The sequence below is a fragment of the Schistocerca serialis genome, chromosome 6 (genome assembly GCF_023864345.2).
Source record: "Schistocerca serialis cubense isolate TAMUIC-IGC-003099 chromosome 6, iqSchSeri2.2, whole genome shotgun sequence".
NCBI classification, from domain to species: Eukaryota; Metazoa; Arthropoda; class Insecta; order Orthoptera; family Acrididae; genus Schistocerca; species Schistocerca serialis.
The window spans coordinates 590342116-590370033 of NC_064643.1; the positions used below are offsets into that span (position 1 = coordinate 590342116).

General features: G+C 41.7%; 1 protein-coding gene across 1 annotated transcript in view; it reads right to left on the reverse strand.

Annotated features, from left to right (window-relative positions):
* Positions 1-19560: 19560 nt before the first annotated feature.
* Positions 19561-27918, reverse strand: part of LOC126484218 (uncharacterized) — a 60739-nt gene continuing 52381 nt past the window's right edge. Inside the window, exon 3 of the mRNA XM_050107632.1 lies at positions 19561-20457. Within this exon, the coding sequence (XP_049963589.1) occupies positions 20347-20457 (111 nt within the window). The 3' untranslated portion in view covers positions 19561-20346. The remainder of the gene's footprint in view (positions 20458-27918) is intronic.

A 27918-nucleotide genomic window follows, 5' to 3' on the forward strand; every position in this document is an offset into this window, starting at 1 on the left:
ATAAATCAGGCAACCCATAGAAATTATTAATATTGCCTGAATTATTATTTTACCGAGTATCAGAATGCTGGGATTAGAAATATGAAATACGAGCACTGAATGGTGAACGTAGTGCACGTCTTTCACCATATCCTGTATTCATTAGACTGTTCATTTTGTTCAGCAGACCATCTAATTCTTCTTCACTTTCACTCAGAAAAGCAATATAATCAGAGAATCGTATCATTGATATCCTTTCTCCCTGAATTTTAATTCCACTCCTGAACGTTTCTTTCATTTCCGTTATTGCTTCTTCGATGTACAGATTGAACAGTAGGGGGGGAAAGACTACAGCCCTGTCTTACACGCTTTTTAATGCGAGCACTTCCTTCTTGGTCGTCCACTCTTATTATTCCCTCTTGGCTCTTGCACATATTGCGCATTACGCGTCTCTCCCTACAGCTTACCCCTTTTTTTCTCAGCATTTCGAACAACTTGCACGACTTTACATTGTCGAACGCTTTACCTGGAAGACAAATCCTATCAACGTGTCTTGATTTTTCTTTAGTCTTGCTTCCATTATCAACCACAACGTCAGAATTGCCCCTCTCGTGCCTTTCGTCATCTAGCACATAGTCAGTTCTCTTTTCCATTGTTCTGTATATTATTCTTGTCAGAAACTTGGATGCATGAGCTGTTAAGCTGATTTTGCGATAATTCTTCGCACTTGTTAGCTCTTACCGTCTTCGGAATTGTGTGGATGATATTTTTCTGAAAGTCAGATGGTATGTCGCCAGACTCATACATTCTGCACACCAGCGTGAATAGTCCTTTTGTTGCCACTTCCCCCAATGATTTTAGAAATTCTGATGGAATCTCATCTATCCCTTCTGCCTTATTTCATCTTAAGTCCTCCAAAGCGCTTTTAAATTCTGATTGCTCATACTGGATCCCCTGTCTCTTCTAAATCGACTCCTGTTTCCTCTTCTATCACATCATACAAATCTTCCCCCACGTAGAGGGTTTCATTGTACTCTTCGCACCTATCCGCTTTCTCCTCTGTTGCACTCTTAATGTTGCCACCCTTGCTTTTAATATCGCTGTAGGTTGTGTTGACTTTCCTATACGCTGAGTCTGTACTTTCGACAATCATTTTTTTTTTCTATTTCTTCAAATTTTTCATGTAGCCATTTCGCCTTAGCTTCCCTGCACTTCGTATTTATTTTATTCCTCAGCGACTTGTACTTCTGTATTCCTGAGTTTCCTGAAACATTTTTGTACTTTCTCCTTTCATCGATCAAATGAAGCATTTCTTCCGTTACTCATGGTTTCTTTGCAGTTACCTTCTTGGTACCTATGTTTTTCTTTCCAACTTCTGTGATGGCCCTTTTTAGAGATGTCCATTACTCTTCAACTGCACTGCCCACTGAGCTATTCCTTATTGCTGTGTCTACAGCCTTAGATAACTTCAAACGTATCTCGTCATTCCTGAGTACCTCTGTATCCCACCTCTTTGCATATTGATTCTTCCTGACTATTGTCTTAAACTTCAGCCTACTCTTCATCGCTACTATATTATGATCTATATTTGCTCCTGGGTACGCCATACAATCCAGTATCTGCTTTCGGAATCTCTGTCTGACTATGATGTAATCTAACTGAAATCTTCCAGTATCACCCGGCCTTTTCGAAGTATACCCCTTCCTCTTGTGATTCTTGAACAGCGTATTCGCTATTAATAGCTGAAACTTGTTACAGAACTCGATTAGTCTTTCTCCTGTCTCATTCCTTGTCCCAAGCCCATATTCTCCTGTAACCTTTTCTTCTACTTCTTCCCCTACGACTGCATTCCAGTCTCCCACGATTATTAGAATTTAGTTTCCCTTTACGTACTGCATTACCCTTTCAGTATTCTCATATACTTTCTCTATCTCTTCATCTTCAGCTTGCGAAGTCGACATATATACCTATGTTATCGTTGTCGGTGTTGATTTGCTGTCTATTATGATAAAAACAACCCTACCACTGAACTGTTCACAGTAACAGACTCTCTGGCATACCTTCCTATTCATAACGAATCCTGCTCCTGTCATACAATTTTCTGCTGCTGTTGATATTACTCTATACTTATCTGACCAGAAACGCTTGTCTTCTTCCCATTTCACTTCAGTGACCCATACTCTATCTAGATCGAACTTTTGCATTTCCCTTTTCAGATTTTCTAGTTTCCTTACAACGTTCAAGCTTCTGACATTCCACGCCCCGACTCGTACAACGTATCCTTTCGTTGATTATTCAGTATTTTCCTCACAGCCACCTCCCCCGTGGCAGTCCCCTCCCAGAGACCCGAATGGGGGACTATTCCGGAATCTTTTGCCAGTGGAGAGATCATCATGACACTTTTCATTTACAGGCCACATGTCCTGTGGAAACACGTTATGTGTCTTTAATGCATTGGTTTCCTGGTTTCCATTGCATCCTCATGCCGTTGATCACTGCTGTATCTTCCGCCTTTAGGGGCCGTTTCCCAACCCTAGGACTAGAGAATGCCCTGAACCTCTGTCCGCTCCTCCGCCCTCTTCGACAAGGCCGTTGGCAGAACGAGGGTGACTTCTTATGCCGGAAGTCTTCAGCCGCCAATGCTGATTATTAATCAAATATGCTACCCCTAGACCACGGGTGCTAGAAAACTGTCAGTTGATACGTTTTCCCGACTCATTTGTGTTTTAATATTTGTTGGCAAGAGAATCCGTCTTTTTATAAGATTTTCCCAGAGTTTATTTTGATGTGGAGCATGTTTATAACAGCCCAAAATTAACGAGGTTAATATCTACGTCATCTTCTGCATATTCACTGCACATGGGAGAGTCCTACAAAGGAGTGCAGTGGAACATGTGTGTGCTGTGCTAGTAGGTAAATAACTGGTCTCACATGTCTCCTCGGAAGAGTCTTCTGCCTGTGCCACGGTAATAGCTGGAATAGTGTACTAGACTAAACCGAACGTAAACCACTTTTCCTGCTGCAGTATTTGTCACTGATGTTGCCACAGCTTGCATGGAAGATGGAATATGGAAGCTGTGTAAGCAGTGGATCCCCTTCTTTGATGCTGTATTCTGGGAGGTCACCTACTATAAGGGACGATCCGAAAGTTTCCGTTTGAGGGCGTTGCTGGAGCGTATATGCAACGTAGCGCGACTCCTATGCGTGTGTAGAAGCAGCGACGTGTAGGCAAGGGATCAGAGTGGCATTCGTGTCTTTCCGACGTGAGTGGGGTAAATGCGGAATCGTGAACTATGGCGACGTTATTATCACTTGCGTCCAAACAGGACCAACGTACTGTTATTCTTTTATTGACTGCCGAATAACAAACACCGGTAGATATCCCCTCATTGCAAATCAGACTTTACGTCCACTAAGGTGGAAGACACTCGAGCAGACACCTCTAATCCTGACCTCCCCCACTGCAATTGTCACTCCTGCGGTCCCTTAAAGAAGGCTTTGATGGGACGACGTTGCCTGTCGGACGAGGAGGTGCGGCAGGAGGTTACGAACTTCTTCAGGCAACGGGACTCGGTGTTTTACCAAACGGCTATTTTCAACCTGGTGCGTCAGTGGGATGATTGCCTCAGTGTTCATGGAGATTTTAACTGGCATAATGTTTCAGGATTGTTCGGCCTTCAAACGAAAACTTTTTGATCACCCCTTGTATTTCATTGCGTCGAATGCCTCAGCGCCCTTCATTTACGTTTACAGGAACTATATTACCACTTCAGTATGTTACCTGCTACAATTTACTGTAGCCTCGTACTAATTAAAGGATGTGTTTCCACGTGTCGTCATCATATTTGGAGGTAATGTTGCACTCGTCTCTGCTGTGAATTACGAATTCTTTCAGACACTTCCAGATCGCCTCCTAAATAGTGACAAGACTGTGCAGTTCTTCAATGCTAACAACGGGATTGCTGTAAACTTCGCTTTAGGAGTTAATCAGGCTGAAATTACAGAGGACTGATGTCAAGTTATAACTTACGTATTCTCTACGGTGCATATTAGGTTTTATTTGGCATATGTACCTGATGTTCCGCTGTTAATGGAAACAAAGTATCGAATCCATAGATCAATGCTTATCGATGGAATTCAGACAGTTACAGTCTGATCGCTATCGCACGAGTGTTTGCTACTATGTACAACAACGATCGAAATGTAAAAAAGTGGTAATACATTAAAATCTCACTGTAATTGGACGTAATTTTCAATACCGAAACTTGGTTTGAACGAAATTGGATTGCAGAATAACACGGTCGCCAGCTCCAAATGAGCAAAAGTTAAATCCTAGGTAACGACTTCAGTGAGTTTGAGGTCACGCAAATATCGTGTGGGAAAGACAAAACAGCAACTTGACAAAATGCACACGCGCTAACTTACATGTAAAAGACACGCGTGACTTGAATCCAAAAGATTTTAATTTGGAAAGTAATGATGTTAGTTACCGTAATCATCATCAGTAACAATTAATGAGTAACAACACTTTATGAAACGTGAACTGTGTTAGCTAATACTGTCTGTCTCAAAATATGCCTAATCGTGAGCAAAACTGATTGCTATTCTGTATTTATTGCTCTGAAAATGATTCCTTTTCAGACTAACGCAGTAAAAACTGTCAGACATTCAAAAACTATTATTCATTACTAATGTTACGTAGATGTAAGCACATAATATCATTTACAAAATGCGACATAAAATTTTAAAACTACTTTGACTACAACACGCCGCGTGGGGTGGATGCGCGGTTTGAGTCGAACTGCGCGGCCCTTCCCGGCGGAGGTTCGAGTCCTCCCTCGGGCGTGGATGTGTGTATCTTAGCGTAAGTTAGTTTAAGTAGCGTGTAAGTCTAGGGACCGATGACCCCAGGAGTTTGGTCTCTTAGGAATTCACACACATTTGAACGTTTGACTACTAGACAGTCAGCATACTTTTGTCATAGGAAACGAATTCGACTTTAAGTCACTTTTAATTTGAGCTGGTTGTCTGCAGTAGTAGTGCAATACTGTTTGGACAACTGTAGTTACTACTACTTTTGAAAACAACAGGTACCTGATTGAAAGTCAACTGTAAAAAAATGGCTCTGAGCACTATGGGACTTAACTTCTGAGGTCATCAGTCACCTAGAACTTAGAACTACTTGAACCTAACTAACCTAAGGACATCACACACATCCATGCCTGAGGCAGGATTCGAACCTGCGACCGTAGCGGTCGCGCGGTCCCAGACTGTAGCTCTCGGCCACTCCGGCCGGCAAAATCAACTGTAAACTTAACTATATTTGGCTTTCTTTGAATATTTTTTTCACTTGTGACTTTCTCGGAATTTATGACGAATGGATACAACCCTGCTGGTGGTTAACGACTCGGGTCAATGAAGTTTCTCTCGAGAAGTTCGTTCTTTGACTAAGCACACTATAATCTTCCAAAAAGTTACTAAGATGCCTATTACTCAGTTACAAAAATACTGGCTGCACCTTACTTTACGATGCGTTGCTTATGGTGCAGAGTAGCGAGCAGCATGAATAAATTTAGGCCACACGTATTCTTCATTACATCCAAAATCTTCTTGCGACCATATACTCTGTCCACATACTAGCTCGCCCATTTATAATTTGCCTGGTCGCATATTACAACATTTACGACAACATTCCCTCATTTGCATGCCAACACACGTCTGTTCCACACCACTTAGCAACTCTTTGTCTGCCATCACTGCACGCACTCGCGCCAACGATGTTACTGTCACATGAAAGAGATTCTCTGTGCTTTATACAATAAAAGCTTCCCTGACATGGCCACCGTGTTCACTAAAACGATTTGACATAAATAATTCTCACTTATCCTACCGACATTCTTCACATTTTCACAAACACTAACAGCTGACCAAATTCATTAATACATGTAACTAAAAAAAAAAAAAAAAAAAAAAAAACGTTTGTAAACTCGAGAAATCAAGTAGCTGAAAAATACGTGAGTTGTAGTGTTAGAAGGTGGCGTTGAAGGCCAAGGTATAAGCCATGCTCGGCCTGTCCATCTTGTTGTACCCTGTTGGCGCGTTAGTGTCATCTTACCTGTATAGCAATAGGCTGTGTTGCCTGCCCCAATACTGGTCACAGTCGGTTTGATTCTGAGTAATACTGGAGCACCCATCTATGATTTGGCAAAGCATTTGGCGTTTTAACTCAAACCCATTTTAGCCAATGCTCAAATCGTATAAGAAATTCCAGCGATTTTATCAGTAGTCTTCAGCCGCTTAGGCTGGGAAGCAACGACTTGTTGGTCAGTTCTGATATCGTTTCATTTTTTACAAATGTGCTTCTGTTGGTCTCTTGCATCTCACTGGCAATAGGTTTGGGGCCGATATTACAGCGTTGTTTGAGCACACTCTCTCCTCGACGTACTTTTTATTTAACAAGGAGTTTTTTAAACAACCTGACGGTGTCGCCATGGGGAGTCTGTTGTCTGCCCTGGTGGCCAGTCTTCTTATGGAAGGTTTTGAGGAGCTCAGCTATTTTAAAACCAATAGTGCTTTAGCGATACTTTGATGACACTGTCATAGTTCGGTCTCGCCGTTTGGACAGTCTGCGAGACATCCTTCAACATCGGAACTCCATATATGAAAGTATAAAATTCAGTATGGAACTGGAGTAAGATGGTTGCTCGCTGTTTTTAGACGTCTTGGTGCGACATAAAGCGATGGCACTTGAGCATTCGGTTTTTCGAAAGTCCATTCATACAGATCCGTATTCACAAGTTACTAGTTGCTACCATCCGGCACTAACATTGGACGCTTAATCCAACGAGGCCATACCACGTCAGATGCCGATAGTCAGCCAACGGAACTGAAATACCTACAAACTGTGTTCCTGGTCAATGGATAATTCGTCTCAGCAAGTACAAAGAGCGCTAAAGACGTAGCATCGACAGCATAAAGAACACGATGAGATCTTCAAAACGACTGCTTATACGTCATACATTGCGAATGTTTCAGCGAAAATAGGCACAGGATAGTAAAAAGATATAAAGTTAAACTAATCTTGCGTCCTCTTCGCAAAATCTCGGCACTTGTGGTCTGTCAAAGACGACTTAGAACTGCGTAAGCCAAGTGTTTACAGGATTCCATGCGAATGCGACAGATCTTACATAGGGCGAACGACGTACACTGGGCAGCGCCGCATTGTGGGACATTAAGGGTATACTCGCCTTCTTCAAGCCAATAAGTTCGCTATCGCCGAACATTGTATTTCCCCCGGCCATTCGATGAAATACAATGAACAAAGACTGTGACCCATATGTCAAACTGTTTAGCTCCATCATCAATGAATCAGTGGAAATGCGACTGTCTGAGCCCCTTATTTATCGAGACGGCACCTTTCAGTTAAATTCTGCATGGAATCCTGTCATAGAGAAGCTTCCTGCTCTGCGATTTTATCGTACGAAGACAATCAAACTGATATCGATGAGGCGAGCTCCCACCACGGATTTGCTGTAAAAGCGCATGCGCCCAAGTAGCACATGCGCAACACCAACTGAATATGCCATGCGTATGCCGGCGGCTTTTTTATTGCGTGAGCTCAGAGCATTTTCGTCAGTACTCACTTGAAGATGGCCAGAACACTGTGCACCGAAATATCGTGGCAGGAAGTTGCAGACATGCAGCAGTTCTCCCGAAATGTAACGGAACGCTTAGTCATGCTTCCGATACTGAGAAATTTTATGGTCGATTCATGGCTTGAATTATTTCATCAGTGATGTTCACATGAACGTTATGAATTACTCCGAGTCTGGTTAATCTGGGAGCTGGAATGCACACTAATCACTGTTTACAATGAAACAGTAGCAATTCTTCAAAGTTATTTAGAGCTTCCCCAATGTTTACACTATTGTAAATCTCTTTCTTCCTGCAGGTTTGATTCTGTTGTATTCCTCCGGTATGCTGGTTTTGCCATCGCATGCCATTTGCCAAAATTTCCGGCCCGTTCCCTCTACGTACACTATGTGATCAAAAGCATCTGGACACCCCAAAACATACGTTTTTCATATTAGGTGCATTGTGCTGCCACCTACTGCCAGGTATTCCATATCAGCGACCTCAGTAGTCACCAGACATCGTGAGAGAGCAGAATGGAGCCCTTCGCGGAACTCACGGACTTCGAACGTGGTCAGGTGATTGGGTGTCACTTGTATCATACGTCTGTATGCGAGATTTCCACACTCCTAAACACCCCTAGGTCACTGTTTCCGATGTGATAGTGAAGTGGAAACGTGAAGGGACATATATAGCACAAAAGCGTACAGGCCGACCTCGTCTGTTGACTGACAGAGACCGCCGATAGTTGAAGAAGATCGTTACGTGTAATAGGCAGATATCTATTCAGACCAGATTTCGTATTCACTGCTTCTGTGTCTCCCACTCTGACTGAAGCAAGACTGCTGAGCACAGAACTTGTGATGATCGTTTTTACCTCCGTTGAAGGACGCTTCATTATGCAAACCAATATAAACTGTATCTGGTTCCACAGAGTGTTCAGTGCTATCGTATTACAATACCTGCATAGTCAATTCGTTGGTTTTCGTCATAATTGGTTTGCTTTCGCTGCCACTTACCTTGCTCAGCAACTGTCTCCACAGATAAACACTTGCATTTTAACTTATAGTTTGTGGAGGCGATGTCCATGTTCAAAGGCTTGATGGGTTCTTTCTGCTGAAGGGTGTCGTAAAGCCGTTGTATGAGCCAATCTGGCCCACAGCTGTTGTAAGTGGTCTTTGATATCCTGGATACTGGCACTGGGATGCTGTTTACCTTCCACTTGTTCTATCAGGGACAGATCTGGGTATCTTGCTGGTCGTTTGAGAACCTCTACATCACGTAGACAGTTCACAGAGGCATATGCCATGTGGTGGAAGTCGGTTACCAGCTGTGACTTGAAGTCACACCGCTGTCTCCCCCTCCATGGCGCCAGAAGTTCCACCCTTCGCCTCTCCTAAACATTGGAAGAATGGGACCTCTCCCCAGAACGCCATCACACTTGCCACGATGGTCATCCGGGATAGTGAGTAACTACGTTTCATCCCTATCACAATGTGACACCATTCGTCACCACTCCATGCTTCCCAGTAAGGGCACAACTCCGAACACAACCGTTTGCGTTGTGATGTTAATGGCAACCCACGCATGGAACGGTAATGCCCTAGTCGCCGTGCAGCATGACACGGAGTGTTGCAGCGAGAGCATTACTTGTCGGATGGCAGGCGCATATGTGAAGGGGTTACAATGTGGCGATCTCTTACAGAAGCTCGAAACTTAGCGCGGACTTCAATGCGAGATGCCTACAACAGTTTCCACAACGAAACTTTGTCTCGAAACCTGGCAGAAAATCCAAAGAGATTCTGGTCATGTGTGAAGTATGTTAGCGGCAAGAAACAATTAATGCCTTCTCTGCGCGATAGCAATGGAGATACTATCGAAGACAGTGCTGCCAAAGCAGAGTTACTAAACACAGCCTTCCGAAATGCCTTCACAAAAGAAAACGAAGTAAATATTCCAGAATTCGATTCGAGAACAGCTGCCAACATGAGTAACGTGGAAGTAAATATCCTCGGAGTAGTGGAGCAACTTAAATCACTTAATAAAAGCAAGTCTTCTGGTCCAGACTGTATACCAATCAGGTTCCTTTCGGAATATGCTGACGCATTAGCTCCATACTTAACAATCATATACAACCGTTCGCTCGACGATAGATCCGTACCCAAAGACTGGTAAGTTGCACAGGTCACACCAATATTCAAGAAAGGTAGTAAGACTAATCCACTAAATTACAGGCCCCTATCGTTAACGTCGATATGCAGCCGGATTTTGGAACATATACTGTGTTCGAACATTATGAATTACCTCGAATAAAACGGTCTTTTGACACACAGTCAACTTGGGTCTAGAAAACATCGTTCTTGTGAAACACAACTAGCTCTTTATTCACATGAAATGTTGAGTGCTATTGACAAGGGAATTCAGATTGATTCCGTATTTCTGGATTTCCGGAAGGCTTTTGACACTGCACCACACAAGCGGCTCGTAGTGAAATTGCGTGCTTATGGAATATCGTCTCAGTTATGTGACTGGATTTGTGATTTACTGTCAGAGAGGTCACAGTTCGTAGTAATTGACGGAAAGTCATAGAGGAAAACAGAAGTGATGTCTGGCGTTTCCCAAGGTAGTGTTATAGGCCCTTTGCTGTTCTTATCTATATAAACGATTTTGGAGACAATCTGAGCAGCCGTCTTCGGTTGTTTGCAGATGCCGCTGTCGTTGATCGACTAATAAAGTCATCAAAAGATCAAAACAAATTGCAAAACGATTTGGAAAAGATATCTGAATGTGCGAAAAGTGGTAGTTGACCCTAAATAACGAAAAGTGTGAGGTCATCCTCATGAGGGCTAAAAGGAACTCGTTAAACTTCGGTTGCACGATAAATCAGTCTAATCTAAAAGCCGTAAATTCAACTAAATACCTAGGCATTACAATTACCAACAACTTAAATTGGAAGGAACACATAGAAAATGTTGTGATGAATGTTAACCAAGGACTGCGTTTTCTTGGCAGGACACTTAGAAAATGTAACATACCTACTAAGGACACTGACTATACTACGCTTGTCCGTCTTGTTTTAGAATACTGCTGCGCGGTGTGGGATCCTTACCAGATAGGACTGACGGAGTACATCGAAAAAGTTGAAAGAAAGGCAGCACGTTTCGTATTATCGCGAAATATGGGAGAGAGTGTCACAGAAATGAGACAGGATTTGGGCTGGAAATCATTAAAAGAAAGGCGTTTTTCGTTGCGACGGAATCTTCTCACGAAATTCCAATCACTAACTTTCTACTCCGAATGCGAAAATATTTTGTTGACATCGACCTACATAGGGAGGAACGATCACCACGTTAAAATAAGGGAAATCAGAGCTCGTACGGAAAGATATAGGTGTTCATTCTTTCCGCGCGCTATACGAGATTGGAATAATAGAGAGTTGTGAAGGTGGTTCGACGAACTCTCTGCCAGGCACTTAAATGTGGTTTGCAGAGTATCCATGCAGACGTAGATGTAGAATGTGCTTGCTGCAGGATATGGCGATCCTCCTTTGTGGTGGTCAAGCGTGGTCGACTGCAACCCTTACGACGAATATGTCTGCCCCCACTTGTCCATGAAAATCCAACATAGGGTCACTGTCACATCGGAATGCCTCACAAATGTCGACATTCCGCGAGTCGACCATGCGGCCAAATGGAGACCCACAATGAGGTGCCTATCAAACTCTGTCAGGTGCTAATAACGCCGTTTCACACAAGTACGCAGATCTCCGTGCCCTCACAGTCATCACTAAACATAACATCTGACTCCGTTCATGCCCCAGCATACTTACTAGACCTGTTAAGAGCATTAAATACTGACAACACTTACGCACTCTGCTGGTCGTCCTATCACAGAGAATTTCAAAAATAATCGTTTACGTACTCGCCAAATATATGAACGTGTAGGAAGTTACAATGATGTCTGATCATGTCTTCTTGATACTATATTTTTTTGTCAGGCAGTATGCAAAGCTTTTAAGAAATAAATTCAAAGGCATTTCGCTTGTTTGCGAGAAGTGTCACAACTCAGTTTTGTGTAACAGTTTAGGAAAAGAAGGGACAGCACCCGCGTTTTTGTTTAAGGTTTTGTACTGCACCTGGTCGTATTGCCGAGTCTCTGTTCTAAATTTGTTGTGATGGCAGTGTGAAATCGCTTCCTACTGTGCCAAAGTCAAAGTGACATGAGACAACAGAGAATTAGGAACTAGGACATGCAACAAATCAAAGACTTATCACACACTGAGATATTTTTAGCCATATTTTTCTGTTGCCATATGTTTAATATTCGTTTAATTTCAGTAACTAAATGATTAACTGTGCATGTTCATTCTCCTTGACAAGCACAGGCAGCTTCACATTGTGTCTTCTTTCAAACAGACAAAATGGTTTCGAGATAACTGTATAATTCGCAGAAAAGATTGTCGTACATACAAGTTACCTGCAGATTATAACTCTTGCTGTGTGTACAGATGGGACTGGTTGACTGTCAATACATTCCCCCTCAACCGAATTTATCTAGAACTTGACCTATAAGTGTATGACTATGCTGTCACATAAGTTATTCCTACAAAATCAGTTCTTTGTTACACTGTGTTTCAGTACTGATCATAATATAAAGTGCCTCGTTATGGTATGGTAACTGGACTAAGACATGCCGGCCGCTGGGGTCTAGCGGTTCTGGGCGCTTCAGTCCAGAACCGTGCTGCTGCTACGGTCGCAGGTTCGAATCCTGCCTCGGGATGTCTGTGTGTGATCTCCTTAGGTTAGTTAGGTTTAGGTAGTTCTAAGTCTAGGAGACTGATGACCTTAGATGTTAAGTCCCATAGTGCTTAGAGCCATTTGAACCATTTGAACTAAGACATTTCTGGTACTTACCTATAAAAAGTAACTTTTACGCCTTTGACGTATTTCGATTTGCATTCGTAGCAGAAACAACTTACCACAGCGCTGTCAGCGATAAACAAATGCGTAGAAACAGGGCAAATGATTGCAATATCGAATTGTTCCAAGAAAGAAGTACACAACAAATACCCCGAGTAGCCGCTGCCACTCGGCCACTGAGATTTGTTTGGCTCCCCTCAGGCCCTGCAGGACGTTCAAGGTTCCTCAGATTTTAAGTCCCATAGTACTTAGAGCCATTTGAACTAAGACATTTGTGGTACTTACCTATGAAAAGTAACTTTTACGCTCACGAACTCGGACGACCTGTTCCTGCTTCTGCGCCACTTCCTTCAGCACGTCGTATGCGTCCGCTGACAGTGTGAACAGCTGCCATCATGAGCGCTGTCAACTGCGGCCTATACTGTTTCTGAGTTGTACTGGCGGAACTGGAAATCATTCTGCTGACAGCCACCAAAATACGAAGTGCCGCGTAAACTCTGACAGTTCTGTGCCAGCAGTTACATAGTTCAGTTTTGTGTGTGCAGTCACCTCAGTATAGTACTCTGGAGACTACCTTCCAATTTGGCAGTAACTACTTACAGAGAAACTATGACCCTTAACCGAGTGTCTATTCATTTATAATCATTTACAGTGACAACATACACCGGATGATTTTTTTCCACCGTGTGCAAACTCTAGGGATTGATCGATGAGAGGATATGGTACAAAAAAGGTGTACTGAATTTATGTCCGGAAATGCTTGGTTTCCACTCTACAGACTATTTATTCAATCATACTTCGTTGCAGAGAATGCGGTCTAACGTGCGCTGTACCATGCAGCCACAATCCCAGTGTGCATGGTTTCCTCCAAGAGGGTGGTACTGTTTCTCATGTGTTATGCCCCCTCCCCCCTGGCGCCCTCTCCTGCGTTAGTAATTGGTAATGTTGTGTCCGATTCACTTCTGTTCCTGTCTCACCTTGTAGTGGATGTGATACAGCGTTGTACACAATGGTTCCGTATTCGAATCGAGAGTTTGCTGACATGGTGTTTATTTCCAGAAAGGCAAATGGCAATGGATGGCGGGCAGCAAGGTTCTGACGACAACGACAGTATTCAGTGAAACTTCCTGGCAGATTAAAACTGTGTGCCGGACCGAGACTCGAACTCGAGACCTTTGCCTTTCGTGGGCAAGTGCTCTACCATCTGAGCTACCGAAGCACGACTCATGCCCGGTCCTCACAGCCTTACTTCTGCCAGTATCTCGTCTCCTACCATCCAAACTTTACAGAAGCTCTCCTTAAAGCAGTGAGGACCGGGCGTGAGTCGTGCTTCGGTAGCTCAGATGGTAGAGCACTTGCCCGCGAAAGGCAAAGGTCCCGAGTTCGAATCTCGGTCGGGCACGCAGTTTTAATCTGCCAGGAAGTTTCATATCAGCGCACACTCCGCTGCAGACTGAAAATCTCATTCTGGACAGTATTCAACGTCTGCAACAGCGGCTCGCCGTTCCTCTGAGAGAGGGTTGTTTCAGGAAGCAGGAAATCATTAAGTACATACCCGAAATGTTCGGACACCAGTCTTGGAGGAAAATGTGATTAACAATGTAGAGGGCGACCACCGTGTCAGTACCAGGCAGTTGGCCCGCCACTGTGGGGTAAGCTAAACGATCGCGTGGAACATTCTCCTTGACAATTGTTACTACTCTTATCACTTACAGCGTGTGCAGGGCTTACTAGCAACAGACTTTCCACACCGGAAGCAGTTTTGTCACCGGTTTCTTCACCAGGCAACCACGATTCCGGGTGTTGTGTCATCCATCCTATTCGCAGATGAGGCCACCTCTGTGCAGAGTGGTATCTTCAACTTTCATAACAGTCATCTGTGAGATTGTATGCAGAACCCCCACGGCATTGTGACAGCGAATCATCAGCATCAGTGCGGCCAGAATGTGTGGGCCCGAATACTTAGCGACCTAATCTGGGACCAGTCTTCCTTCCACGTCCCCTAACAGCCCGGAACTGTCGGCGTTTCTTGTGGGTGACTTTGTCTCTCCTGCTAGAAAAAATGCGTTGATGATTCGAAGGGTAATTTGGCTGCTACATAATGGTGCTCCAGCCCACTTTGCCGCTAAAGTCCGGAAGCATCTCAATCATGACTTCCCTGGTCGATGGATCCGACGAGGGTGTCCAGTTGCACCACGTGCTTGTTCACGAGATCTCAACCCGTGTGAATTAGAGTTATGGGGCCATCTCAAAAGTGTCGTGTATGCAGAGCCCATTACAAATGTAGAGACACTGGAGCAGCATATTATGCTGCCTTTGACGCTGTTTGGATGCAGCCTGGCCAATGTGAATGTGTGAGACAGAACATGCTACGGCGCGTTGAGGTACATGGAAACATGAGAGTTTGTATACGGTGGAAAGAATCAACCTGTGGACTGCCAATAGACAGCATAGTTATTTCAGATATCATGGTTTTAGATGTAGGACATCAAGTGTCATGCGTCAAAGTGCCGTTTCTAACCAACTCTTAAAACACGTAATTTGTTATTCTTCATTGAGTTACCACATTTGTGTTACAGTGTCGCCCTAACAGGCAAGAGTTTAATAATCGTAATGCGCAATGGCTACCTGTAAGGAAGCATAGCAGGAAAACAGTTTTCTGCTACTGTGGATGCTTAGGCTGAATTGACATTGAGTTATTACATTTACAATAAAAATATTAAAGTTTCGGTCTTAGCTCAAGATGTAAACAAACAGCATTATACATAAGCCACAGAGCAATATCAGTTTGATGTTGTCACATGTACAGTACACTACGCTCACGCCATAGATTGCCCTGCCCTATGGCATATGCACCGGTTCCACAATCAGCAAATAAGTGTTTTATTACACACTGAAATATTTTCAGGAACAATTTGTTTGTGTTTTCCTTTCTGGCAGTATACCTTCGATCATTTCTCAGGGACTAAGTACATCCTCATTCTCAATGACATATGTAGTAATGCCGCGGTTTCGATTGTGACTACTGGAAAACAAGAATACAACCAAATGCATATAACTTACACAATTCCAAAGATTTCCTAGCATGTGTGTTAATTAGATTAATTAGGTCAGAATGCGACCTCTTTTTCCTAAATAAATGAACGGATATAACAAAGGTTCAGAACTATACGCTGTGTGATATCACGATAGATCCATGTCACACCTTTTCACTTTGCTACAAACGGAACCCATGATGTCCTTTATTGATGTGTTATTGATACATGCCTCTGTCTCGCCTCGCATGAAAGTCTCATTCTGGGCTACTAAGGCTTTACGATAGCTCTACTCCATCAAATCTAGAAGTCTGAAGAAAGTTTTCGCTCCACAGGAAAATGAAAGTCTATTACAGTTCAGTCAGTTTATGCTCTCAAGAGCTTAAAAAAAAACCAAACGTATTAGGAGGTAGGAAAATAAATCAACTTGTAAAAGTCACATGCTACATGTTTCAGCAGTCTGAACACACTGGAAGACACTGGTCGGCCGCTTTGTTAAAGAATTTGTGTGCTGTGTTGAAATGAGATTATTGTAAGGATTAGTGTGAAAGATTCTCATTGAATTTACATGTAATGAAAAGACACAATTTGGTTCCCTATGCTGTTATCTGAATTTTGTGTGCCAGACTGCATGTCGCTTTAAAAAACTGACTTGTTATGTTACTGTAGAAAAATGATTAAAGGATGAGTAATTATTATTATTTCTATCGTCTCCATTTGAAATAATTCTATAACCTGTAAATGTCTTAAGTGAGTTTAATAATTTCGTTGTCATTCCAACAGAAAAGAAAAACATCAGAATTATTTGTGATCTCTCAAGTTTTCTCCACATCATTGATTAATGACGTGTTTTCAGGTAAACAACCGAGTTGTAGATTCCATTTTTATGCATAAAACAGTATCTACAACTCTGCACTATACCTGAAAACACGCCATTAAGAAAAATCAGCTGTAAGCGACAATGGATCCATTAAGACACGTTATCTTGCAATGTGGCAACTATGCACAGACGGTTCTTTGGTTTTCGTACTTCACTATAAACATGTCTCACAACACGTCTGACTTCGTGCCTTTCCACTCAGCCGTTTTGTTGACCAGGATTCCTTATCTCAAATTGATTCACATGCGCTGCCAAGAACTGGTAGTGAAAATTTCGCCATCAGCATTATCCGGACCGGATATCTCCGAGCAGAACTCCCTTGCAGAAGCGTGTGTTTGCGACCTCGGCTACGGAGATCTTGGTAAACATCTGGAGATTATCACGTGCGATTTAACCAGAAGAATTAGCCTATACGCAACTGGTGATAAAGAATCAAGCTCTGAAACGCGTTGTACACGATAATGCGTTAAACTGTGTGTAAGATTTGTTCTTTGCACTACAAGTATTTAACATGATTACAAATTACAGAAATCCAGTAAAAGTGTACCATTCAAGGCGTAATTGCAATCAAGACTTTTCGATGATTACGTCTGCGTTTTCACAGGCTTTTGTATTTTTAGTAGTGGCTTCCGTTGTTGCTTGGTGGAACAAATCCACAAGTATAAATGAAAAAAGAAACTGTTAACTGTTCTGCAGTTGTATACAGTGCATTGCAAAACATCCATGTTTTGAGTTCATTTGGTATTTGCTTTTAATTATACATGTTTCTAATACTGCGCCACTTCTTTCTAGCTTTCGGTTATTCTGAAAAAAACTAAACATTTCTCAATCGTCTCCGTTTCTTTTCTGCTGCCAGACATATAATTTACGCACACGACTTTATGTGGTAATTTCCAGTCTTGGTTCAGGTGTAAAATTTGTCTGGAACATAGCGTGACGAATGTCATTCTTCTACCCAGCGTTTATCCCGTCTAGAGCGGAGTCCGTTTTTTCAGTACAGTATTTGGTAGATTTTATTTTATTATTCAATTTCTGTGGCCGAATGCCTTCCTTTATGCCACAGTCGTCATGGTAACTTAAGGGAGGGAAGTCGCCTGGCTCGTCTGTCAGTGAGTTACTGTATTTTAACTGTTTGCCTACCGTAGGCGGAATTAGGACGCCAGACACCTTTAGCCTAAACGAGTGTGGGAAACCGCCTAAAATCTACAGTCAGGCTGGACGATGTGCCAGCCCAAAGTCGTTAGCCCGCCGCGTGGATTCCATCCAGGTCTGGAATAATACCCTGTCTCGCAAGCTAGGGCGTTGCGCGTTACGCGATGTTTGCCCGTGAAAACTACGCACTCGAGGCTAGAAAAATTGTACCGTCTTAACCTTTTGGTAAAACTACGTGAATCATGAAGGACTCGATTAAATGAAAGTGATAATATGGCTTATTTTTAATCTTTTTATTAGTGTTTCAATTTACAGACAAGTGTTATGTCAGCAGTTTTATTGTCTTAAGTTAAAAACTTATGAAGCTTATTATACTGATTAACAATATGCATATGATTGACTTTTTGGTGAAATAATAATAAAAGGAGGATGATGCTTGATATTTTACTGCCTCTGGTGACAATGATACTTCTCACTGAGTGTTGTTGGTGGTACTCGACGAAGTGTGTGGTCATAATGATGATGAAGAAACGTTACAACTTGCTCTGAAAAGTTGTATGATCTTCTATGAAACGGGAAGGATTTAGAGGGCCATGGTCAAGCAACTAGGGACGGCGGTAAGTAATGTCAAACATATAATTTAGGCACACGACTTTATATTGTAATTTCCCACTCCTGGTTCAGGTGTATCACAAAAGTTGCCCCTCAGCACCTAATCTGTAAAGAAAAAAAGGCCTGAAAACTTAAATTTGATTGCAGCTACTATAGGTTATACCCCACAGATGGTAGATAGACTATATAAACGAAAATTATCAGGTAGCAGGAACAATATGCAATCTAATCTTTTGTCACCACCACAGAGACATGTAAACTTTTCGTTTCTGAGGAAATTATCGTATCAGTTAGCTACGTTATTCAAAAATATTGACATCGGTGTAGCTTTTCTACCGCACAATAAAGTTCAGAACTCTTATGTGCGTAATGAACGGACTAGTAAAGATTGGTATGCCTCCCAGGTGTTTACAAATTGGAATGCAATGTCTACCATAAATTCTATATTGGTCAAACTGGCACAAAGTTTAGAATGAGACAGCAGGGCACCGACCACCCACGCCTAATGATCTCTGCATGTCATATTGTGCTCGGAAAGGCAAATGGCTTGATTTGTTGGAAGAGTTGGAAATCTTGAAACACACGTGTACGGGAGACTAACAATTGCTGAACGATCAGCTGACTAGTAGGATTACGATTCAGTGATGTCAGTGGTAAAGTCGGATCGGAACTTGCTGTTTTAAGAATTTTTTTATCCCCATTTGTCAGGGTGCCTATCCTTGGTGGTTATCTTACGGTTTTATTTAGTTACGACTGATGCTATTTCATCTACTTGGAGTGGTTTAATTTTTTTTATGGGCGACTGTGTTCTGAGTAATTGTGACCGTTTAACTTGATTATAGTGAATCAACCATTTGCAGATCTGTTTTGTAAGCATTAAATATCCCGTCTGCCACATAAGTATTTTGAGTGCCACCTCCGCCGCAGACATTCTACGCAAGCCTCATTTTGTTGCTCGTCTTTGTGTGCGCTTGACGCTCCTGCAGTGAAGTACGGCGGCAGCACTCTGCATCATGTTTAAATGGTGTACTATTCTATGTGTGGTCCAACCTCTGTACCATTCTGCCCTGCTTGTACGACTTTACTAAGATATGTTGCCTCGGTCTATCTGATTATTTATTTAGCATTCTATCCCGCAGTTACACAATACTAGCCGGCCGCGGTGGTCTCGCGGTTCTAGGCGCGCAGTCCGGAACCGTGCGATTGCTACGGTCGCAGGTTCGAATCCTGCCTCGGGCATGGATGTGTGTGATGTCCTTAGGTTAGTTAGGTTTAAGTAGTTCTAAGTTCTAGGGGACTGATGACCACAGCTGTTAAGTCCCATAGTGCTCAGAGCCATTTGAAGACTATACTATTTTAGTTGTTTTTGACTGGGTCTCTGCGGGCTCATCTTGTTCCACACGTGCTTCAGTCTCATACAGATTAAAATGTCGCAAAAAGAAAGTTTTAAGGTCAGTGACAACTTCTTATTCACATATAGAATCGTGCAAGCTAGGGCAGTACCCTAATTTTTTTTCTTATTTTGCTATTTTTACTGATAATCTGAAGGTGTTCCACGAAGGCGAAACACGTCGTTAATAAAATATTAAGTTGCATCCAACACTGTTTTTATTCAAATATTCTACATAGGGCTGCTGTACCAGACGGCCTAATGGAGTGCGAGAAATTTTATGAAAGATTCATTCTCGGCCGGTGATACTGTTGGTAGGTGGGAAGACGGTAAAGATGCTATAGAAAAGGATGTGCAAGGAATGAGAGGGTTAAGACTTTAAGGTATGGATCCAATGTTCGGGTTTAAGAGGTGGGACAGCGGATTGTGTGGTCGATGTTCCAGGATATAAAATGTTGTAAGAAGACAATGTGACGGCGAGGATCAATGCTGTGATATGAAGCGAGAAATGCGGAATTTTATAACACTTTTTTATTAGTGGAAAGCACGTCATGGCCATATGGCTGGAAATCTGGTTTCCTTTGTAAAATTAGCCCGTGCAGAAGATGAGGAGTTACGGAACGTCACAGTTTCACTTGCACCACTGCTTTACACGGCGCCACGACCGCCTGGAGAGGTGGAAGCTGCTCACAATGGAGTATATCGAGGCAGTGGCACCGGGGATGACTGCTGCACGGCATTCTGACGTCAGCCGTACACCGAGTTGTCATGAAGTGGCGCCGCGGGGGCAGCGGAGGCGGTGGGGGCGGCGGGGGCGACCAGCGCTGCGTCCCTGGCCAGCTGCTGCTGCAGGTGGAGCTGTGGACAATAAACGAGTCATTGATATGGGACCCAAACATTAGTGGTCCTGTTTACGTACACTCAGAGTTACTTCTGTATCTCTTATCCCTTTCAGCCCCTCTGGCTACAATTGTTTACCTTAACTTTTACAGTGTCTTAGCAGCAACAGATGTATTTTTCCCCAGTGGAAACCTGAGATACACATGTGCGAATTTTCAATCTTTTCATCATGCACACGTGCCCAACTGATTAAGATGAAAATATCAGTAAATCAATGTAGCAGTGCGCAGCAAATCGCGACCACCAGAATTCACGGATGTGGTTGGTTCGCTATATTTGTGAGTTAACGAGCATTTCGCTCTCATTTAAGTATATGGCCGAAAGCGTCAGCCTTCAGGAATTGTGAAACGAACCCTGTCGTTCAGGACCGGATGCCACAAACGGCGCAGATTCACCACGAGATGGGGAAACTCACAGGCGCCTATTGTTTATTGAGGGCGATGCGCTGTAGTGTGCGCGTGAGACAGACGAGAACCTACGTCATAGGGAAACCCAGTAAAGGCTTTCATGGCCAAGGAGACGTAGCATGTTAAATATGGCGGACCTATGATTGGCCGTAAAGGGAAACATTTATTAATTCTGTAGTAGTGCAGGGAATCAAGCTACAGTAATTTTAATCTACTATCCATCATAAATTTTCATGTTGATCCCAATAAAATTTGAATATTGATCATATCTATAATAGTTTAGGATTTACTTTAAAGTGAAATTCAAGTTTTGTAACAAAGACCTGAATGCTAAAATCTGAACGCTTCAGTCGGTCTGAACGATCGACATTTCATATAGAAGCGCGTCATTAAAATGACAAATGTTGTAAATATCAATTCTGTAACTTCATTTCTTTAAAAGATATAGTAAATTTAAATTATTAGTATTTTGAGTTAAGCATCAGATCATCATTTCCTCCACAAAAAACACACTGAACGACGACAGCATCCGGTTCTAGGCGCTACAGTCTGGAACCGCGCGACCGCTACGGTCGCAGGTTCGAATCCTGCCTCGGGCATGGATGTGTGTGATGTCCTTAGGCTAGTTAGGTTTAAGTAGTTCTAAGTTCTAGGAGACTGATGACCTTAGCAGTTAAGTCCCATAGTGCTCAGAGACATTTGACCCATTGGAGACAGCATCTTTTTGAATCATTAGGTAATAGAATATTTGTTGTAAAGTTTAGTGCATAATACTTACTTTTGTTCTTTATTTATTTATCAGAAAGCACATTGATGCAAAGGTACTGGCCGTGACATTCAAAGTTAAGAAGGAAATTGTATTGGTTTTATGTAAATGAATTTAACGTTTATTATGTAATGGATATTATTGTTACTTTATTTAGAAGGTGAAAGTGGTCAAGCTTTGATTATTTAAATATGTTAAAATGTAAAGTAATGTAGAATAAGCTGTAGTCAAGCAGATGGGCGGCTTCTGGAAAGGGAACTGCGCTAGTCAGTTGAGCGAAGATGTTCGGCGCGCGGGAAACGCGGTCGGAGATGGGCAGAGGGCAGTTCTGGTCTAGACACCAAAGAAGACAGTTCGGCTAGAGACACGAAAGGGTATAGTTCGGATGCAGACGCGAATGCGGAGACTTCGGCTGGAGACACCAAAGATACAGTGCTGGTGGAGACGTGAAAGCGCGCGGTCGGTCTTTAGGCAGCTAGGAAGTGAAACGACTTGGAAAATTTCGTGTTGTGTGGTATCGCGGGACTTAGTTTCTGAGCGGTGAACAGCCGCGCGCCTGGTAGAGCTCCAACTTTTCGCATAGTTAATGAGGTGGAATATCGAACTTGTAGTTCGCGATGGCTTTGTGAATGATCGAACTGTGTCAAATGGATATGCGCTCGAGCGTAACAGTAACTCTAAATACGACCACTTTCGCTATTAGTTTGCTTTCTGAATAAATAAAATTCTAACCAAATAACAACTGAGTGCCCTACATCATTTATGGGCCGTTAATTTAGCTCTCGATATTATAATTACTGTTATTATATGTTATATTAACTTTGTATTTCGCAAACTTGCCATCAGCCAGACAATTTAACCAAAGGATCACAGGCGTCTAATTTAGGACGTGTAATGAGATTGAGTCAAGATATTTCGATGAAGGGGAACCGTATGTGAGCCCGAACATCTTTGGGCTGTTAGCTCACATATTCCACTGCATAACTGAATATCGCTGTTGTTATTTTGCATGGCAATTATTGGATGATCACTTTAATTTTCATTACAATAAAGAATATTTCGTAATTAGTTATTTTAGTCCATAAAATGAAGCCAAGTGTACAAAGTATGTTAGGAAAATGAGTACATATTTTTTGTATAAATCTTGCATCTAAAATCGTTAAAAGTCAGCTAAGAGCATTACCACATAAAGAAAAATTATCTTTCCTGCAGAAAAAAGTCAGGTCTGGAAGGGTTTAAGGGATATACCAGTAAAGAATTTTTTTAGCCTAATTTTTAATTTGGTTAAAATGTTGTTTAGAGAGTCTACTTTGAAGATTCGTTCATATGAAGTCTGCCATAAATGTTAAAATATGTAAAAACTGTGTTTTACCGCATTGGGGTCTGGCGCATCCGAGCGCTCTAATGCAGTCTGCGTAATACTACAATAGTTACCGACGCAACAGGAGTCCTGTTAGCTTCGGATAGTATCACGGAGGACATTAGTAGCAACTAAAATACTATTCTCAACAAGATTTCTCTTCTTAACATGATTCGATGACTCCTTTATGGTGAATAGTCTGAAACCACTTGCTTACCTCACGTCTACTTTTAACTTCTCATTTCGCTTGTTTTTTATATGAAGTAAAATGTGAGGCTTGAAAATGACAAACAAACGTATTTATACGGATAGAAAAGGTTCGAAAAATAATTTCAAACGTGCAAAAATGCTTCGACTGCTTAGCGGAAGCCTGTTAATCGATATAATTTCCTCAAAATGAGAGTATTTCGACATCGGTGAAAAAAAGGCCAACTCTACGGTACTGTCATTGCCTACTAAAGGTTTGTTTAATTTTAGTACTAAAAAAACACAAGTTGAAACTCTAAATGCTTTTTTTCAGAACATCATTTTTCAGTTGGCCGGAGCTATAACTAATGAAATATTAATGCAGTTTCATTACACCGTTTTGTAACGTCCGAATCTGCGTTTTTTTCTGTAGTACGTAACATTTTTGCGATATATTTTAATTTAGATTTTTGGTGCAAGTTTTTATAAAGACTTTTTTGTCGAGATAATTGACTTTTACTTGGGAGTTGCAAAGAGTCCGCGATTCCTTTATAACATTATTTGTTTATTGTTCATTTATTTTTTTATAATTTTTTTTGCTTTAAAATTTTCGCATCTTGGTACTATATGTTTGTAGATGCAAAGCATTTACTATGTAAATTGTTTATTACGTTAAATATTTTTTCTGATGACATTTTGTATTTAAAAATATTTGTGTGTATTAATTGTCCATGTTGATGTAAATTTGGCAATTTAAGAAATGGTCACGCTTAGCAACAATTTAAGAAATAGGTGTTATGTAAAAGCCAGTGTGCTTTTGTTTGAAACGAAAGGCTCTGGGGAGTGTAGAAGGTGGCATGGGCGAATTGCCGTGCTACCTAGAGCAAGAGCGGGAATTAAGTCACACAGTCTGTGGGCAGCAGTGATTGAGGAAACACCTTTGTGGAGCAGGAGAAGCTTTTCCTGCAAATTTGCACGAAAATGCCTCGGATGAACACTGCAAACGGCTTACGACATAGTTGCAAGCTGTTCGGCTACTGTATGTAAAATTGAACGTCGCCAAGAGGAGAAACTGAGCCCATACAACAAGATACTTGCAGGTCGTACTGTGGGAGTGTAGCCCCGCTGTAATTGTTCGCCACTCTCAAGCGTACAGCCTGCTAAGACTTATTTTGTAATTTTACTTTTGTACAGCCTGAACCATTAATTTAAACTGTTTTTCAATAATCATTCTTTTACTTTAAAGAAAATGGTTCACTCTGTTATCTCATCCTAATCATACATTTATATAGGGTTCCTTCCTGGTGTTTGATTAATCCGAGTATCCGTTTTTACAGATACATGAAGTGCCAAGTTAATATAAAGAGGCACCATTTAAATTGTTTTTGTGTAAATAATAAAAAAGTTTGCTTAACTGTTGCAAAGTGTTATAATAAAAATTTGCTTACGTAAAATTCAATCAGAGTGAAGCCAAGTTGCTAGAATTTGTTAAATGACTATGCAGAATTAGTTCAAAAAGTAATAGCTTTTGAAAGTAAGTTCCAGTAAGAAAGAGACATGTTCAGTATAAAAAGTGTATGCTTTAGTATCTTCAGTATAAAAAGTGTATGCTTTAGTATCTAAGTATTTTAGTATTTAAGCTTGTTCATTATGGGAAATGCTTTTCTAAAGATCACCCCTGACCAATTTTTTTTAGCTTCCTTGAAGTTATCTACTGGGCCTTTTCTCTATTAAAAACGTAATGTATAATGGTGTAGTCCAACATTGTTTCAGTGGAGTAATATTTATTTGAAGAACCAAATTAAACAGTAGCAGGAAAGTAGGCAAATTCATACTTCTGCTTTTCCAATACTTCACTGTTTCAAAAAAAATGGCTCTGAGCACTATGGGACTCAACTGCTGAGGTCATTAGTCCCTTAGAACTAGTTAAACCTAACTAACCTAAGGACATCACAAACATCCATGCCCGAGGCAGGATTCGAACCTGCGACCGTAGCGGTCTTGCGGTTCCAGACTGCAGCGCCTTTAACCGCACGGCCACTTCGGCCGGCCTTCACTGTTTCATTGCATGGATAGGCTGGCAGTCTTTAGTACATATTTTTAACTACTAAATGAGCTTGGAACTGAGTTGTCTTGGCTGCGTATAATGTTATTCATACTGCGCTTCTATCTAACCGCTGGGTAAGATCTTAGGAAAAGAAGTGAATAGTCTGATTTACTTATCCATTAGACACAACACACGGTCAAATCCTGTAAAAAGGGTGACTCTATTGATTAGCTTTTCCTATTAACAGGACTACTCTCCCATAGTTAACTTAATTTGGAAAGTAAACTAAACTTCAGTATGAGGGTTGTATGTGGCTTTTCACGTGACTGGACTATTTGTTCTGTTGGGGTATAGTATACGTAGCAACATAGAGACAAGGTTTTGTGTTATTTAGGTAAAAGCATACCAAATTACAATAGTAGTGGTAGGGTTATACCATACGCAACGATATACACATTTTTGCCTCGCACAAGTCGATGATAGGCAAAATCGATTGTCTAGCGCCGCTAGCGATGAGAGAGTAGGGGTCAGGCAGGCAGTCAGTTTTAGTTTTGAGTCGACTGAGACCGTGCGGAGACTATGTGGCGTCGATATTGATTTAGGCCACTCCATGTCAAACATCAGACTGACACATAAAAGTAAAAACAAACCTCAAAAGTTTGATAGAGAACTTCTGAGCGTAGCTACATTATTCGTAGTCCGATATATTACCAGAGGTCTAGAATACCCTTAAGAGGTAATCTAGGAGAAATTGTCGAGCGATTAAAAATAACCCGGTATATTACAGGAACATCAACAAAAGCAAAACAAGGATAATGGAATGTAGTCTAATTAAGTCGGGTGATGCTGAGGGAATTAGATTAGGAAATGAGGCACTTAAAGTAGTAAAGGAGTTTTGCTATTTGGGGAGCAAAATAACTGATGATGGTCGAAGTAGAGAGGATATAAAATGTAGGCTGGCAATGGCAAGGAAAGCGTTTCTGAAGAAGAGAAATTTGTTAACATCCAGTATTGATTTAAGTGTCAGGAAGTCATTTCTGAAAGTATTCGTATGGAGTGTAGCCATGTATGGAAGTGAAACATGGACGATAAATAGTTTGGACAAGAAGAGAATAGAAGCTTTCGAAATGTGGTGCTACAGAAGAATGCTGAAGATTAGATGGGTAGATCACATAACTAATGAGGAAGTATTGAATAGGATTGGGGAGAATAGAAGTTTGTGGCACAACTTTACCAGAAGAAGGGATCGGTTGGTAGGACATGTTCTGAGGCATCAAGGGGTCACCAATTTAGTATTGGAGGGCAGCGTGGAGGGTAAAAATCGTAGAGGGAGACCAAGAGATGAATACAGTAAGCAGATTCAGAAGGATGTAGGTTGCAGTAGGTACTGGGAGATGAAAAAGCTTGCACAGGATAGAGTAGCATGGAGAGCTGCATCAAACCAGTCTCAGGACTGAAGACCACAACAACAACATTACAGGAGCTCTAGAATACCCTTAGGTGACAGTCTAGGAGCAATTGTCAGTGGATTAAAAGCTTTCGCTGAAGAAGTTGCTCCCTTACAGAAACGGAAGAAACATGCTTGGTGCGATGATGAATGCGATATGGCAGTTTTACGCAGGCGTAAAGCTTGGTTAGGTGACTAACAAAGGAAACTGAAAGATCCAGGGATGAATTAATCAGTGATAGACGATCAACGGCTAAAGAAATTAGATGCGTCAAATGGAAATTTAATTAGGACTCACTTAAACCTCTCGAGGAGGCTTTCAGTCGACATCAGACGAGAGAGTACTACTACACATTTAAACAGAACCAATCGACATACAGGTTGTTTATAAACGAATATCGGGGTTTTAACGCTTATGATATTTATTACATTAAATTTACAGTTATAAATGATATGTCAAATGAAAGAGCAACTCAAAAAGTTTTACCAAGAACCTTATAAATGTTCACTGGCATAGCGAAGCACGCGATTGGTTGAACTTCACTGTACCCAAGCTCTGGATAGGCCGCAAGGGGTCCAATAACAGGGCTTGCTTTGCATGGCCTCCACGTTCACCCGACCTAACGCCATGCGATTTTGTCCTTTGGGGCTTCATCAAGGATCGTGTGTACGTGTCTCCGCTATCAGCAGACCTCCCTGAATTAAGATACCGTATTGAAGCAGCTGTTGCTACAATCAGTGAAGACACACTTATCAACGTTTGGGAACAATTCGGCTATAGACTTGATGTGTGTCGTGAGACAAATGGTGCTCACATTGAACATTTATAAGATTCTTGGTAAAAGTGTTTGAGAGTTGCTCTTTCATTTGACATATCATTTATAACTGTAAGTTTAATATAATAAATATTATAAAGCGTTAAAACCCCGACATTCATTTATAAATACCCCGTATACTCCACCTGCTCTTATGATGATGGATACGAACGGAAAGATAACAATACGACATAAAAATTATGAAAATTCAATGTTTTTCGCTGAATACTTCAAACAGTTACTAAACAGTGCGGGACATCAACATTATTTCGAATCGGACCCTTATCCGAGAAGCGCATCTAGAAGACGTTATCCCCTCACATCCAGACGAAGTACAAGCAGTGATTAACTCCGGAATTATAAGGCGCTTTTAGAGAATCAACTAGTGGCA